A 14296-nucleotide genomic window follows, 5' to 3' on the forward strand; every position below is an offset into this window, starting at 1 on the left:
GAAAGGCAGTATGATGTGGTAACATCATGAACAAAGACATGCAGAAATGAGCAGCATAGGTTCAGATTCTCATTTCCCTAGATAATTTGGGGGTTATATTCACCAAGTGAAATATAAAAACTAAATGATTGCATTAACTGGAGCTGCATTAAATGTCTGAATTAGAATATATTATTTTAAGAGAATATAACTACAAGTGGTAATCTAAGTATAACTGTAACCACGCAATATGTGTAATTGAAATAGAGCACTGTGTTGGCAAAACATTAGACTGTTTCCTAGCTCTAAGCTGCACAGATCAAGTAAGCAGCAATTGTAAAGCTTTTGCATAAACTTACTGAAACTCCTATCGCAGCTTTTAGAGGAGAAGGCAGTCACATTGAAGACAGCTCAGATATGTGTTTCTTGAAGAATGCCATGTTATTCCCAACTCTCTTGTCTAATTAAAGACCCAAAACATTATTCTACTGAAGCTGATGGCAGTACTCACTTGACATCAAAGGGAATCAAGATTTGCCATTCTTTTATGATGAATTATTTTTATCATATGATTAAAAACAAGCAAGGCAATTCACAATGCGTCACATGGTAGCACTTTTGTCTCTTGGTGAAGGCAGAGTCCAGTTCTGTAGTGCCTCACAGGTCCCACTTGAAGCCAAGAGATCAGCTCTATACTGAGGTTGCAGTATCTGAACCAAGTTACAGTCACCTTCAGAGATACCAGCTCTGACTGGAACCTGATCCTGCTGTGCAACCGTCAAATGTGCTAGAAGACTGAGGAGCTTACAAACTAAACAGACAAGGATAAAAGATCTCCACTGTGCAGATAAGAAATGAGGCATGTGCAGACTGGCTCACCTGAAGTCACACAGTCGAGCTCCAGTAAAGCAAGGGAAGGATCCCCAGGTTCATCACTGCAAATCCAGAGGGACTATTTGGGTGCAGATGGCACCTTGACCTTCGTGATAAAAATTTTGCTTGGATCTCCTGACTTTATGCTATCTTATGTCACCTCTAAAATAAAGAGAAAACAACAAAGTGAAAAACCTCCTATCTCCAAATTCTGTGCCTAGTGCTTTGTTTTGTCAAAGAGTGTAACTGAAGTTAGCTTACAAACACTGCATAAGTTCTTTATTGGTGAAAGAACTGTGAAAAATTAGGAGTCACACCTGAATCTGGGAAGTCTTTGCTCCCAAATAAGTAGGAAAATGGGGAAAGAACCATAACTTTAAAATTACTATAATATTAATTGATTACCATTCTCCAGGTGAAAGGCTGAACAATAACATCTCTAGCAGCTCTATGGCCAGGGATTGGGGTGGAAACTGAATCAAATAAAACAAAATTTTCTTTCTCCATAAAATATATTATGACATGGGTTATTGGCAAGAAAATATTTTTACACAGTTTATTTAGAGTTGCTGCTCTATTGATATGTGCTACTTCAGTCATAGTATTTTAAGATAAATCTAAATGAAAGATCCTGTGAGAAACCAAACTCTAGACTGTATTTTGTATTTTAATGAGGATTCTTTCACAAAATATTCCATTATGGCTAATGAGATATTAGCAACGAATGCGCTAGAAAGGACAGATGGGAAGATAGTCAACTGTCTAAATCAGAAGATTTTCAAAGTGCAGTAAACAAGTTATTAAACACACTTCTCTGGCTTAATGCCAATCTATACTGTAGGGAATTGGTCAAAGAGTGGATCATGAAAAGCTTTTTGGGAGCAGCTAAATTCTACAGCTGTGGTCTTTGTTTTTCTAGTACTTTGCAAGAACAGAAGGGGGAATTACGAAAGCGTCTATCGTACACTACCCATAAGCTGGAAATGCTTGAAACGGAATTTGATTCTACACGTCAGTATCTTGAAATAGAATTGAGACGTGCTCAGGAGGAACTTGAAAAAGTAACTGAAAAACTGAGAAGGTTAGTAACTAACTTTTTGAAATAAACAGAGTTATTAGGAATTTACAAGTGGCTGTGTTAAAGACATATGTAAGTAAAAATGTAAGCAAAAATGTAAGCATATAGCCTCAGACATACATCATTTATTATTTATTGGTTACACATTGTGTTTTCACATTGAATATATATTTCACTTATCTGAATATGTATTACATACAATATGAAGTTATTTATATGTGATATGTAAGATGTGTCTGTATTGAAAGCAAACATGCAAATAGAAATATATGTACATAGGTACATATATGGCATCATCTATGTGTAAACATACATGTGGGTTAGTGCCATGTTGTGTTACACGTACAAAGGTTGTAAACATACTACATATATATATTTATACCATGTATCGGCAGATAGATTTTTTTAATGCATTTGGCTGCATATTTTCTGTCATTACTCTCCATTGCACTGATACAAGAGAATAGAATCTGGCCCTCTATCACTCAAAGCTGAGACTATGTTCAATTCAAATAGTATTATGGCATTTCACATTATGCTATAGCAAATCATTCACTTTTTAGTCCCCAGTAGACTGGAATGATACTGAAAACCTATTATCTAAAGTTGTTGAAGCTGTGGTACAATGCTATTGCAAATCAGGGGCCCAGTCAGTGTTAATGACAAATTATAATAAGCATGCACTACTGACATTCCTGGCACTGATTAAAATGGTCTCTAATCTAGCTTTAAATTTATCAGTGATTTTTAATATCCTTTTTTTCATTTGTTTGCAAAACTTCTGAACCTACAATTATCCATTTATGCCAGAATGTATTTGCATTTCTTGTGAGGACTTTCCTAAGCTGATGTGGATAATTGAACTGTTTGATTTAGTTCATTGGATGAGTCAAAATGAAATTCAGAATGAATCATTCCAGGGCTATACCCAAAGAAATATTTTTCATTCTTTGCAGAAGGCAAAAACCAAACCAAAGCAAAGCCAGAAACCACCAACAAACTGAGTCAACCAAACCATTTTATGAAAATTTTAAACACAAAGAGGCTGTAAGACCTCAAATTAGGAAACATCCTAGTATGGTCTTATAACTTAAACGTTTCCCTAACTGGGGAGACTTCTTAAAACAAGGCCAAAATAAGCAGGTGTCGTGATAATCTTGAAATCTACACACATCTATCAGGAGCAGGCTGAAGATTCTCCATATTGTTTTCTTGCCAACAATATTTTTCCTATCAATCACTTCACTTAGAGCAGAGGTATTGAAAGTAGCTTCGCTCTTGATATAGTTTTGTTCCAATATATTTCAGCTTTAAGGACAGGGAACGCTGATACCCTTTTCTCCTGAAACACGATTTCAGGCATGCCTGCCATGAATCCTGCATCATATTTAGCAGAGGGGCTGACCATCCCACTTCTGTTAAAACAAAGGGTCTTCCTAGTCAGTAGGAAGCCTCTTATCAACTTCATTGGGCACTGATGAGTTAAGCACCCTTGAAAACTTAGGCCAGAAAGTCTGGGTTTTGCTCATGGCGAAGTCTAGCACTCGTACCAAATATCAGTTTAGTAGAACTGACTTTCCAGTATTCTAATGGAACATTGTACCATATTATGAAAAAAACTTATATTAAAAATTATGTTTCAGGCAGATGATTACTCCCCTGAAGACATATCATATTGGAAGCCCAAAATATTTCACAAGGTGAGCTTTAAAAATGTTTCTATTGAGAATAGCAAGGCATACCGCAAGATGAACTAGATTTCTCAACCTGGAGAAGGATAATGTCTGAAACAAAACTGTCATCCAAAAGCGTGTCAGCAACATGTCACAGAGGAAAATCAGTGTGAGAAAAAAAAAGGAACTAGAATTAGTTTCAATACTGTCTCTCTTGCTTTATTCACTGCACAGCAGAGAAATTCAACCCCCTAATAAATAAGCCCTGTGTAACAAGATCCCACTTGCATACTAGAGAACATTTCTGTTATTAAACTTCCATTACTGTTAAGTGCAGAATTTTTCCGAGAGGCTGAATGGCCATCCTTTTCTACTCCTTTCTGAAAGCCTTTATTGTCTTAATTTATCCAGAATTACCCGTGTTGGTGCTAGGCCTCCCCTCCGTTACCCAAGCAGAGAGGTCATTTGCATGGCTTGATGGGCAACTTTTCAACCTCTCTACAAACATTTAGAAACTGGCCCATTTTCTTTTGGCCCAGTAGGAGCAAGATCAGGGCAGTGCTGAGTGGGTTTGAAAATATTAACTGTAAAGCACAGCTTCGGCTTTGAAAAGTGACTGAAGAGAGACTGGGGATTTCATATACCTCACAGTGATCCCCTATCTGACATGATCGGCACGGCTTTTTTAAGTTAAAATTTAAAAATATTCAAATGCCAATCTTGGAACCAAAACTGATCTCGAAAAGTCACCCTGGGTTTCCTGCTTTAGACCCTACCCTGGATAAAAACTTGGCGAGGTCCCCATCCTAGCTTTTACCACAGAGTAGAGTTATTTTAAGACACAAGAAATAAACCCATACAAGCATATAATTAGCACTGAGATTAGTCCCCACACATAATTGTTTCACCAAAAGCAAGACATTTCACAGACTGAAGGGGTGTTCTGAACAGGAATCCTGTAGCTGTATCAGCTTTGGAATAAATGGGGGGAAAACTCTTGTTTTCATAAGGAAGTCAGTGCAACTGGTGATAACAGAGAGGGAAAAGGTGTTTTGAACAAGACGTTGCTATTTTAACAGTCACCCTTCAAAGCTAAATTCCAGTCTGGGTGAAATTCTCTTCTTTAAAGAAAGTCAGCCCAAGCCTGCGTTTTACTTTAGATATATTTCATGGCCTTAAGAGGGCTTGAGACTGAGTGGAAGCAGAGAAACAGAGGCTTTTGCAGAGTTCCTCTTCAGTGGTGATCTGCAGTCTTAGAGAAGAGTGTGTTGTCTGCTGGGTTAGAGCACAGATATGTAATGTTCAGTTTGGTCAGAATACTTTTCATCAGGCCCTGATTTAGTTGAGAGTCTAAGCATGCATTTAATGCATGCACATATATGTACCTGGAGGCACATGGGTGTCACCTAATAATATGAACAACACAAAAAGCTGTAAAAAATCATAAGTTATTGATTCACAGGAGTTTATTCTTAAAACAGTTTCACAGGGTAGTGAAGCTGACCTATTCTTCACTTTATTTACAAAGAAGCCAGATTTACAACATTAAAATGTTTCATACTTCACAAGGTTCAGGCCATCTGGGTGTACTTTTTCTGCAAACAGGGTTAAGTTACCATTTGCTCATCTGATCATTTTCAAATTGGAATAATTTTCCCTACTCCTTTATTTTAGTGTTGCCCAAAGATTGATTTGATTACCCTGTTCCTGTTTTATCCCTTTAACACTTTCTTCCATATATTTCTGGGTCCATTTCTCTCCTTGCCACCCACATTTGCTGACACTTCTTTTGGCACAGTGGATTTCCAATTTGGGTTTTATGCGTATATGTGCATGTATATGTGCTTGTGTATGTGTGCACGTGTTTGTGCTTATTTTGACTACCTTTGCATAACGTTCTCAATAGAAACACTTTTTGAAGCTCAGCTTCCTACTTACTGTGGATTTTTTATTTAGATTGAATTTGGTTTTACTGGGAAGTGGTTGATTTTTTCAGTGCAAAATGAATGTGTTAGAGAACTAGGGTTTGTGGGCTACTTTCACCTAAACATACAAGACTGGAAAATTTGATGGGCAAAGACAAGAGAAGTTACAAGCAGAGAAGCAGATTGTAATAAGCTCATGCAAAACCCCTCTACCATCTTTGGCATGGAAGTGTTGCCAGCCAAGAACAATTATATTAATGGTAACCAATCTTCCAGTCACCCATATCAAGAGAAAAACAGTGCCAACAGAAGCTGAGGAGCAAACCCAGTGGTGCACTGCCACCGTCATAAGCCAGATATCCAAGTAACAATTACTGCTGGTAATTCATGACCTTAAAGATATAGAAAGGGAACTTTCAGTGTCTCCCTTGAGCTCTCCACATAGGTCTATATTGCAGAACAGACTGAGGTACATAGAGGCCTGAGCTAGAAAAGTCCTGAACCAATCATTTTTTCCCCTTTTCTTTCAGGAATTTATGGAGATGCTTTTGAACCTGTGCAAACTTTTAGGAGGTTGCAGGTGCTAAAACTTTACATTGGTTTTACACCATCTCTAGTTGAGCGACAAGCTGCCAAAAGCTTGTTTAACCTGTTCTATTTTGCCTTACAAGAGAAAAACTGCAGACCATGACAGACAAGATACTGGGGCACCTCTGGTCTCAGCCAGCAGGCACTATCTTATTTTTCTAAATCCTTGTTCCCTGCACCACGGCACACAGCCTTACCAGCAAAACATAACTACGTTAGTGCTGAGTAGCTGTTTGCAGGCAAAGACAGTTTAAGCTTCCTTGCTTCCACTGGTTTACCAAGATCATCTCTGTCCTCTCCTTTGCTATGAAAAGCTGGGTACAAGTACCCTAAGATTTCTCTCTGTTGTGTTGATTCTGGCTAAATAGCTGTGAAAATCCCAAGCATATGTAGAGCTGCACAAATAAATGTCTATACAGTGGCTTAGTAGCAAATAGTGCATCTAACAGGAGCAGGGACAATGCAGACATCCATAAACTTCGGTCAATCCTTTAAGTCACCTGGACATTTACACAATGGCACTGTGAGAACTGGTGAACAATGACCAAGCTGTAGGTCAGTATGAGTCTCACAGATTTTCAGCCCATTTGGGTCACCACCTTAGCAAACACTCTTTACCACAGATCCTCCTTACAGGGAAGAAATCTCTGCTCAGCAGCTCTGTAAAACATACACGACGCTGAAACTTCCCCCAGGCTCGCAATGAACATTTGAAACAGCTGCCCTGAGTCTGGGCTGACTCTCGGTACCCCGGGGAATTTCACCCGTGGGGATGTCATTATTTATGCCCACAGAGCAGCTGTCCTCGGCACAGACCTCCCCTCCCAGGTCTGTGCAGCAGATGTTATGGTATTGCTGGGAGCCCCAGCAGGAGCTCTGCATGCCTCGCGAGGGGCACCACGAGCCTCTGGCCTGCACCCGATCGGAGAATTTTGATCATTTAACTGGAAAGAAAATCTCCATGGCAACAGAAGCAGGGAGAGACCTGAACCATCACATTGCTTCACTGCCAGGAACAGGCAGGCTGGAGCCCTCAATTTGCAGCCATGGCATGGTTCAAATGCAGGTCTTAGTTCTGATTTCAACAGCCACTCCTAACCATATGATAAGCCAAAGAGACTTCTTTAATCCCAGTCCCTTCCTGATCATCACGGAAACTACACCCAGATCCAGGCTTCTCAGAAGAAGTGGCTTTCTGCTGAATGAACGTGTATTACATCTGAGTTCACTCTTACAGTAAATGCACTTGCCCATTACCTAAAATCAACTCACTACTGAAAATACTTTGACTTATTGACCTAAGATTCTCAGCACAAACATATAGATGTATTCAGACAAACTTTTCAAAGCTGAGCTTCTAACATTTGCTTTACATTTGTTATAAATCCTCCTGAGGTGATACATACAAACAAGAACAAGGAGTTACCCTCCTTACCTTCTGTGGCAAGAAAGGCACAACTACTACCAAAATAGCGATGTTTTTCCTACAGGCTGCACAGCTTATTCATTATAATACCAAGGTTACCATCTAAGCAACCTAAAGATGTACAGACCAAAACTTTTCTTTGGTGTATCGCTCTGGAATAAGCAGGGAAGTCTCATTTTGTGAGTCCATTCAATCCCTCAGTGCTGATAAAAATAAATAGCCACCTTTTCCAGGCTAAGCTACCCAAATGTATTTCCTGAAGCAAGTGGATGTGTTTAGTTCTTGAGAATAGGCAATTCCTTGAACTTCTGTCAAAAGAAGGAATATTCTCTTCTAAGTCATGTGGTGATGCCCACATGTTGTTTTTGCTACAGTTACTAGGTTTCTGCTGCAATTGTCCTTATTAACAGAGCTCCATAAATCTTTCTGTACTTTCTAAGCATACAGCTCAAGCTTCCTCTCTAACGTATCATTCCTGAGCCCGATGTAAAGCTACAGTCTCTTTGTGCAAGCTCCCATGCTGCGATGCATGTCTGCACACAAGTGCAGAACGGTAAACATATTTTCACTTCCTGATGGAATTTGCCGCTAAATATAGTAAGCAAACATGACAAAATTTTGCTTAGGAAGTAGGTGGCAATTACATTTCAAAGGCAAACACTGACTGGCAACAGGAGTGATAAGAAAATAGATTTCAAGGAGTGCAAGCCAAGGTTTTGTACTGATGTGAAAATTACAGGTAAAAAACACACGAAAAACAATGCATTCAATTACATATCATCTTTTTTTAGGATACAAAACAATTACCTAGCCTTACAAAGAATTAATCAGGATCTGGAGGATAAACTTTATAGAATGGTAAGTTATCATAAGTGAACTTTTTTTTTTTTTAAATATTAAATGTATTTTTATGGTTCATAAGTCATAGGACAAATGTATATGTAACTGTCACAAAAAAACCCCTCATGCTCCAAATGCAGTATGCTTAAAAAAGATATATGACTTTATCAGCATCATGATCTAGAGCTCAAGCTGTGTACAACAGCATAGCTCCATCAATTTAAATGGAGATTGCATTGGCTGATGATCTGGCTGAGTAAATTGTACATTTAAAATAATTCTGGTTAATTTAGTTAATAACTTCATGGGTTTTAAATATTTATGTTTTCATTAAGTAAAAAATTTAAATAAGGTAATCCAAGGTTTTCTCATGCTTCTTAGATACTTTCACTCAGCTTTTATTAAGTGATTTAATAGAGCTTGGATGGTCTGACTGTTATATGCTGTCATAACTATCACTCTCAGTGTATTAATTTCCGATCTGCATGTGTCTGCAACCACAATGTCAATGTCACTGTCACAGGCCAATTAATAATTGATTGAGGAAAACACTGCACCATTTATAGGCTCCACATCTAGGACTAATATTACAAGACACAGCACCGTTCATTCAAGATAGTTTGATGTTAAAAAGAAATGGCAATGCCTTTAGCGCCCTGGCTCATTGCTAATGCTGCTGGGACGTCGTACTCACTGTTAGGAGAAAATTTACTGAGAAATGTGAAGGTAATACTTAAAGAGGAAAGAACAACAGTTTTGAACTTCCAAAGATCTTTAGGTCATGAGCACAGCCTGAGCTGCTTGCTCCTCTCCTGGCTCAGCACGGTCAGTCGTTCCCTGCTCCCCTTCTGCCCAGCCCCGTACCCGGTGTGGCCCTGGCAAGCACAGTGGATGCACATAAACACACAGTTTATAGGTCCAGGCAGAGTCCTGATGTACAGCTATAAGGATGCTAGGACAAGGCTACATTTTACACAAGTCTCATACGTAACATTTGCATGGGTGGGCTGCTTGGAATTATTGTGCTTTGAGAGTAAATAGGGACTATGGCAACACACTGGAGAGACACCAGCCTTTACTAAGAAAAAGGAAACAAATTTTTGAAAATGTCATTGTTCTTATCTCAAGAGTCTGTTTCAATAGCTGACAATGAACAGAGTACTGATGCTTTTGTAACTGGCTAACAACAGGGCAAAGTTACAGCTGGGTTATAGCTGATGTTTGTTCATAAATATATCTATAAACACTGTACAAGCATGAATAATATAAATAACATTTGATCTCATGTTACTGTTTTTTTTTTCTCCACTCTTCCTTTGTTACTTTCTTTTTCCTTTCACCCAAATCACTTTGGGATTTTGTCTTCATCTGTGGCCTAATATTTATTACATATGCACTACAAAAGATAAATAAAGTAGAGGCATTCTGACTGGTAAATGAAATAAGAAGATTAGAAACATAGAAAGAAGGACTCCAGAAAATCCATGCTTTTTTATCAGGTATTTCAGATCAAAGCAAAGAATTTTTAAACTGATGTTTCAGCATCCACTTCAAACCCGGAGCAATGATTTCAGAGCACAGCACAGAAAGAAGGAAGACTGGTTCCACGGAGCACTGTACCTTTCTTTATCCCACTAATATGACAGTCATTGAAGGTAGCTTTAGAGGCTTGAAGAAGATCAGCCAGGCTCTGTATACCACTTAACTCCAGACTGCTTTGCCTTCTGAAACACTGAAACCGAAGGCACAAAACAAAACCAAACAAATGTCAAATGGAAACTATTAAAAACAAAAAAATGGGGGAAATAGTACCATATTTGACTTAGATAAGCCAAACCATTTGATTTTCAGGGCACTCCAAAAACCCTCAATACTTCAGAGAAAGTTGGATTAAATAATAGCTGGTCTGGTTAATCAACAGCTTATGGTAGACTGGGCTCTTGGATACCTTTCTCTCCCTTTGCTGCTTAGGAGGAACAGCTGTGTTTATTTTTTTGGCTAATTTAGTCAGTTTGTCATTTCAAAATCAAAAGCCTTTGATTTCTCTACCTTTATACAAATCCAAATATATAAACCGTGTGTTTATTTTCTCCCTCTCTCCCCTGCCCCATCTCTCTACAGACACACATATATATGCATGCACACACACACACACACACACACATATGTACGCTCAGATTCTTACACAACTTTTGACCATTTAACGTATCCAAATGCAACAAGTAGGGACAAGAAGAGCCCCAGGGCAGTGGTCCCTCATTCCCCCTGCCTGCATGTGACCTGCGATGCTCCCAGGAGACCCCTTTCTCCCTGCCCTTGCAGGTGACCCACCACTCCCCCTCTCCCAGTGACTGGCCCCAGCTCATCACCACTAATCTAGGACTCCACCTTGGCTTCCCTCTTCTAATGTTTTTGGGTATCCTGAATGTTAAAGCCTTTCATGCCTGCTATTGGTATAAGGGATGTAAAAAATAATCATTAATTCATCAGCAGTCACAGAAAAGAAGCTGAAGTAGCAGTTATTTTTCTTCTAGGCTCTGCTTCCTTTTGAGTGCTGATCTATAAAATATTTAAAAATATTTGGAAGCACACTTCTGATCACAGCAAATGGTATCCAATTGAAACCTCTATCACATCAGAACTCAAAATAAAAATATAAAATATAAGCCACAGTGTCTGTGTTGGCTAAGAGATAAAAAATACAACCCTGAAATCAGTGGAGAGTTTGCTGTATTAAACTGGGCAAGACTAAACACATGACACTGTAGAGACACATGTAGCACAGAACTAAAATTCTGCTGTCACAACTCATAAGACTCCTGTTCTTACCACAGTCAGGGTCTTTAACTGGAAAAGATTTGTTTGGTCTTGTAAGTGCTGGTGAAGCAAGGGAATATACAGGCTGTCTTCTTAAATAATTTAGCTTTATAATTTTTTTTCCATTAAGATGTGGGAAAAGACTAAGCAGAGTCCTTAAATTTTGCACTGTGATTCCATCACAGGGCCGTTCAATTAAAGAACTTTTAAAAATACCTAGTCCCAGTTGTCACCAGTAGTCTTTACTTGCCCCGGCATTAGTCTGAGTTTCCCAAGAATGCTCTGCCATCGTCTTGCTGCTCACAAACAGCAGTTATAAGTAGATTATGCAAGTCATCCCAACCACACGTTAAGAAATCCTTGATATGATCTCAATCCAAGTGTATCCCACATGCAATCCTCACCAGAATTAAACAATGATGTATTTTAAAAAGCTTCTGAAGTTTTAAGGCTTTTGGTTGCAGCTGGTTCTGTAGTTTTACCTTTAAAGCCATAAGCCAGATTTTTAATGGTGTCTACATTTGGAAATAACTGTTAGATACCTAATAATAGCTGCTTAATAAACCTAGCCGTTAATGAAAATCACACCCATTTCTCCTTCCCCATCTGCATTTTGAATGTTCTTGAAAAACCTGATCTCAGAAATCCAGCTGCAAAGAGCTCACGAGACCATATTCTCCAGAAACACCCTAAAATATCTTCTGTAACTGGAAAGTAACAGTTTGACAAACAGACTCTTCCATGGTATAAGCTAACTTCTCATTCAGTCCTTCAAGAGGCCAGAATGTAAACTTCTGCTCAGTCTAAAAATGCATGCTATCTGCATCTAATACAAAAACACACAGGCAGCATTGGAGATGGACAAGGAAGATGACAGCCCTGTGGTAAGGAACGGAGCCCTCTGATGACCAGGGGAACCAGCAGATAAATCAATGCACCCACTTTGTAAACCCTTACTCCCACAAACCCCTTGGTCTCTCAAGACTGCTGCCAAACCAAAACCACTGGTTCTTCAAAGTGTTATTCCCCAGTCCTGTTGGCTTTGGTTGCTGTTTTTAAGGAGGGATATTGCTTTCTTCTCTCTCCATGCTGGTTCAGGACCTTTCGGCAGCATAAGCAATACTGAATGCTGTGAGACATCAGGGACGTGACTGGACTCCTTATGCTCTGTGGTATAGGAGATGCTGGACACCAGCTCAGCCAGCCCTGCCAGGCTCCCCGGCACAGCCCCAGCCACTGGGGCTTTGGTTGCCCCCTCTGCAAAGCCAGCATCATCCCTCTGCACACAGTGCATTATATATTTTATCATCTGTCAAGATGAAAACCATTGCATCACATTAATGCCTGATTTTTCATTTACATTAAGGCAGGCTGGGGGGTGTGACTCAGCCATAAAGTTGGAAGAAATTATTATATAAACCAGCAGTAAAGAGGGATTTGTGTTAAGGACAATCAGGTTTGAAACGCTGCACTATCATCTGAGCACTGCGCTGATTTTTATCCTGTTTCTTCCTCTGCCTATGAACTGGAGGAGGACTAAGAGGTACAGCAAATACTTTATGCTCTATGTTATTAAGAGTTATTTATCCAGATCTTGAATATCTTGGGCTTTCCAGTCTGCTGGCCATAATATATACCCAAGTATCTCCAGCTGTGGAAATCCAAAGATTAATTAAATATGAGCTGAGAAATTTTAAGTGGTGCTCTGAGACTTTGTGTCAGGAGCATGCTATTTGAAAGAAAGCAGCTTGCTGGGTGTCCAGGCCAGGAAGGTAAAGAATATGGAAAGTGGTGAGGAATTTGATGAACAATTTCAGTGAGGCATTAAAAGCATCTAACTACCAGGACGAGCCCAGCGCTTTGGCTTTGGTATTTAAACCAGTCACTATATTGCACCTGAGTCTCCCATGACAGCTACCAGTCACCCCCCAATATGGTTTAAATCATAAGTGAAAGGTGAAGGCAATGGAGTAAAAGCCTATTTCTGACACAAACCTAAGGAAAGCAGAAGCCCACTATGTTTAGGTTCCTGCGTGGAGGATAACGACTTTGACAGTGACTTTGAACGGAGTAATTTAAAACACATCTTTTTCATTTTCTTTTCTTTATGAAGAACAACTTGCTTCCCCCCCCTACAGTATGTCCCATGAAAATCAAAGAGAGATGACCTAAATATACTTAAAAGGATTTGCATCCCAAAGACAAGAAAAGTTTAGAGTCAGCTCAACCTGACAGGCTCATTTGCTCACATTCAGCGAAGACAGCTGTGAATTTCAAGAGAAATTTATACTGGTTGGTTAGTTAAGACAGAAGCCAGAGAAGGTCCATGTTTTGTGGACTAAAACAACTGCAAAACAACATTTCTAAGATTTCTAAGGAAGGAAATGACCATAAATGCTACAGAAACAAGTAATTTATAAAAATAACAGTTGAAAAAATGCATTTCTAAGAGGCCTTTAGGTTTCCTCTTTTCATGTTTACTGGCATTTTGTACTAAAGATTTCCATCTCTCACTAACTCTTTCACCCTCGTTTCCAAGGTAAAAAAATATTGTCAAATAGGCAGTAAGGCTGGCCTTTTAAACCCACACACATTAACACACAGGCTCAGACTGAGCAGACCCATCAGTTTTGCAGTCAAATAAATGAATCCTCCTCGGTAAACTGGGAACACAGCTCCACATCGCACGAGCATAGAAGTGTACGCAGACTTTTGGACATCCTCAGTCCTTTCTCTCTCTGAATAGAGATTAATTTCGCATTGTTATCCCATTGTTATATGACTGGCAGGGTGATCCTTCTTCCCAAGAGACTCGTAAGGCAGTCCAGCCTCTTCCTAATTGCTGTAGATGAATATGACATCATGAGAGACTGTTCTGGAAACTGCTTTCCATTCTTCCAAAGCCATGGGAAAGCTTCTGCTCTGTCTCTCCCTCTTGGTAGGACATTTTCCACAAGTACCAGCAGTGTAAGGAAGCTGTAAAGTGACAACGGATGCTTCTCACTCCTACATCCTCTCTGTTGCATGATCACAGAGCTCCAGAGCTCTTTCCTTCTCAGCATGTGTCTTATCTCTTGGCCATTCACATGCATTTCTG

General features: G+C 39.4%; 1 protein-coding gene across 4 annotated transcripts in view; it reads left to right on the top strand.

The window, feature by feature from the left end:
• BEGAIN (brain enriched guanylate kinase associated) overlaps positions 1-14296 on the top strand; it is a gene marked incomplete at both ends in the record, with an annotated part of 163278 nt that overhangs the window by 101292 nt on the left and 47690 nt on the right. For 2 of the 4 annotated variants that reach the window (XM_082316906.1, XM_082316905.1), the window contains 3 exons: positions 1772-1937; positions 3578-3630; positions 8334-8400. In XM_082316906.1, the coding sequence (XP_082173032.1) occupies positions 1772-1937; positions 3578-3630; positions 8334-8400 (286 nt within the window). The remainder of the gene's footprint in view (positions 1-1771; positions 1938-3577; positions 3631-8333; positions 8401-14296) is intronic. The other 2 variants (XM_082316907.1, XM_082316904.1) reach the window with 1 other exon arrangement.

Source organism: Platalea leucorodia, assembly GCF_965183815.1.
Source record: "Platalea leucorodia genome assembly, chromosome: 7".
NCBI lineage: Eukaryota > Metazoa > Chordata > Aves > Pelecaniformes > Threskiornithidae > Platalea > Platalea leucorodia.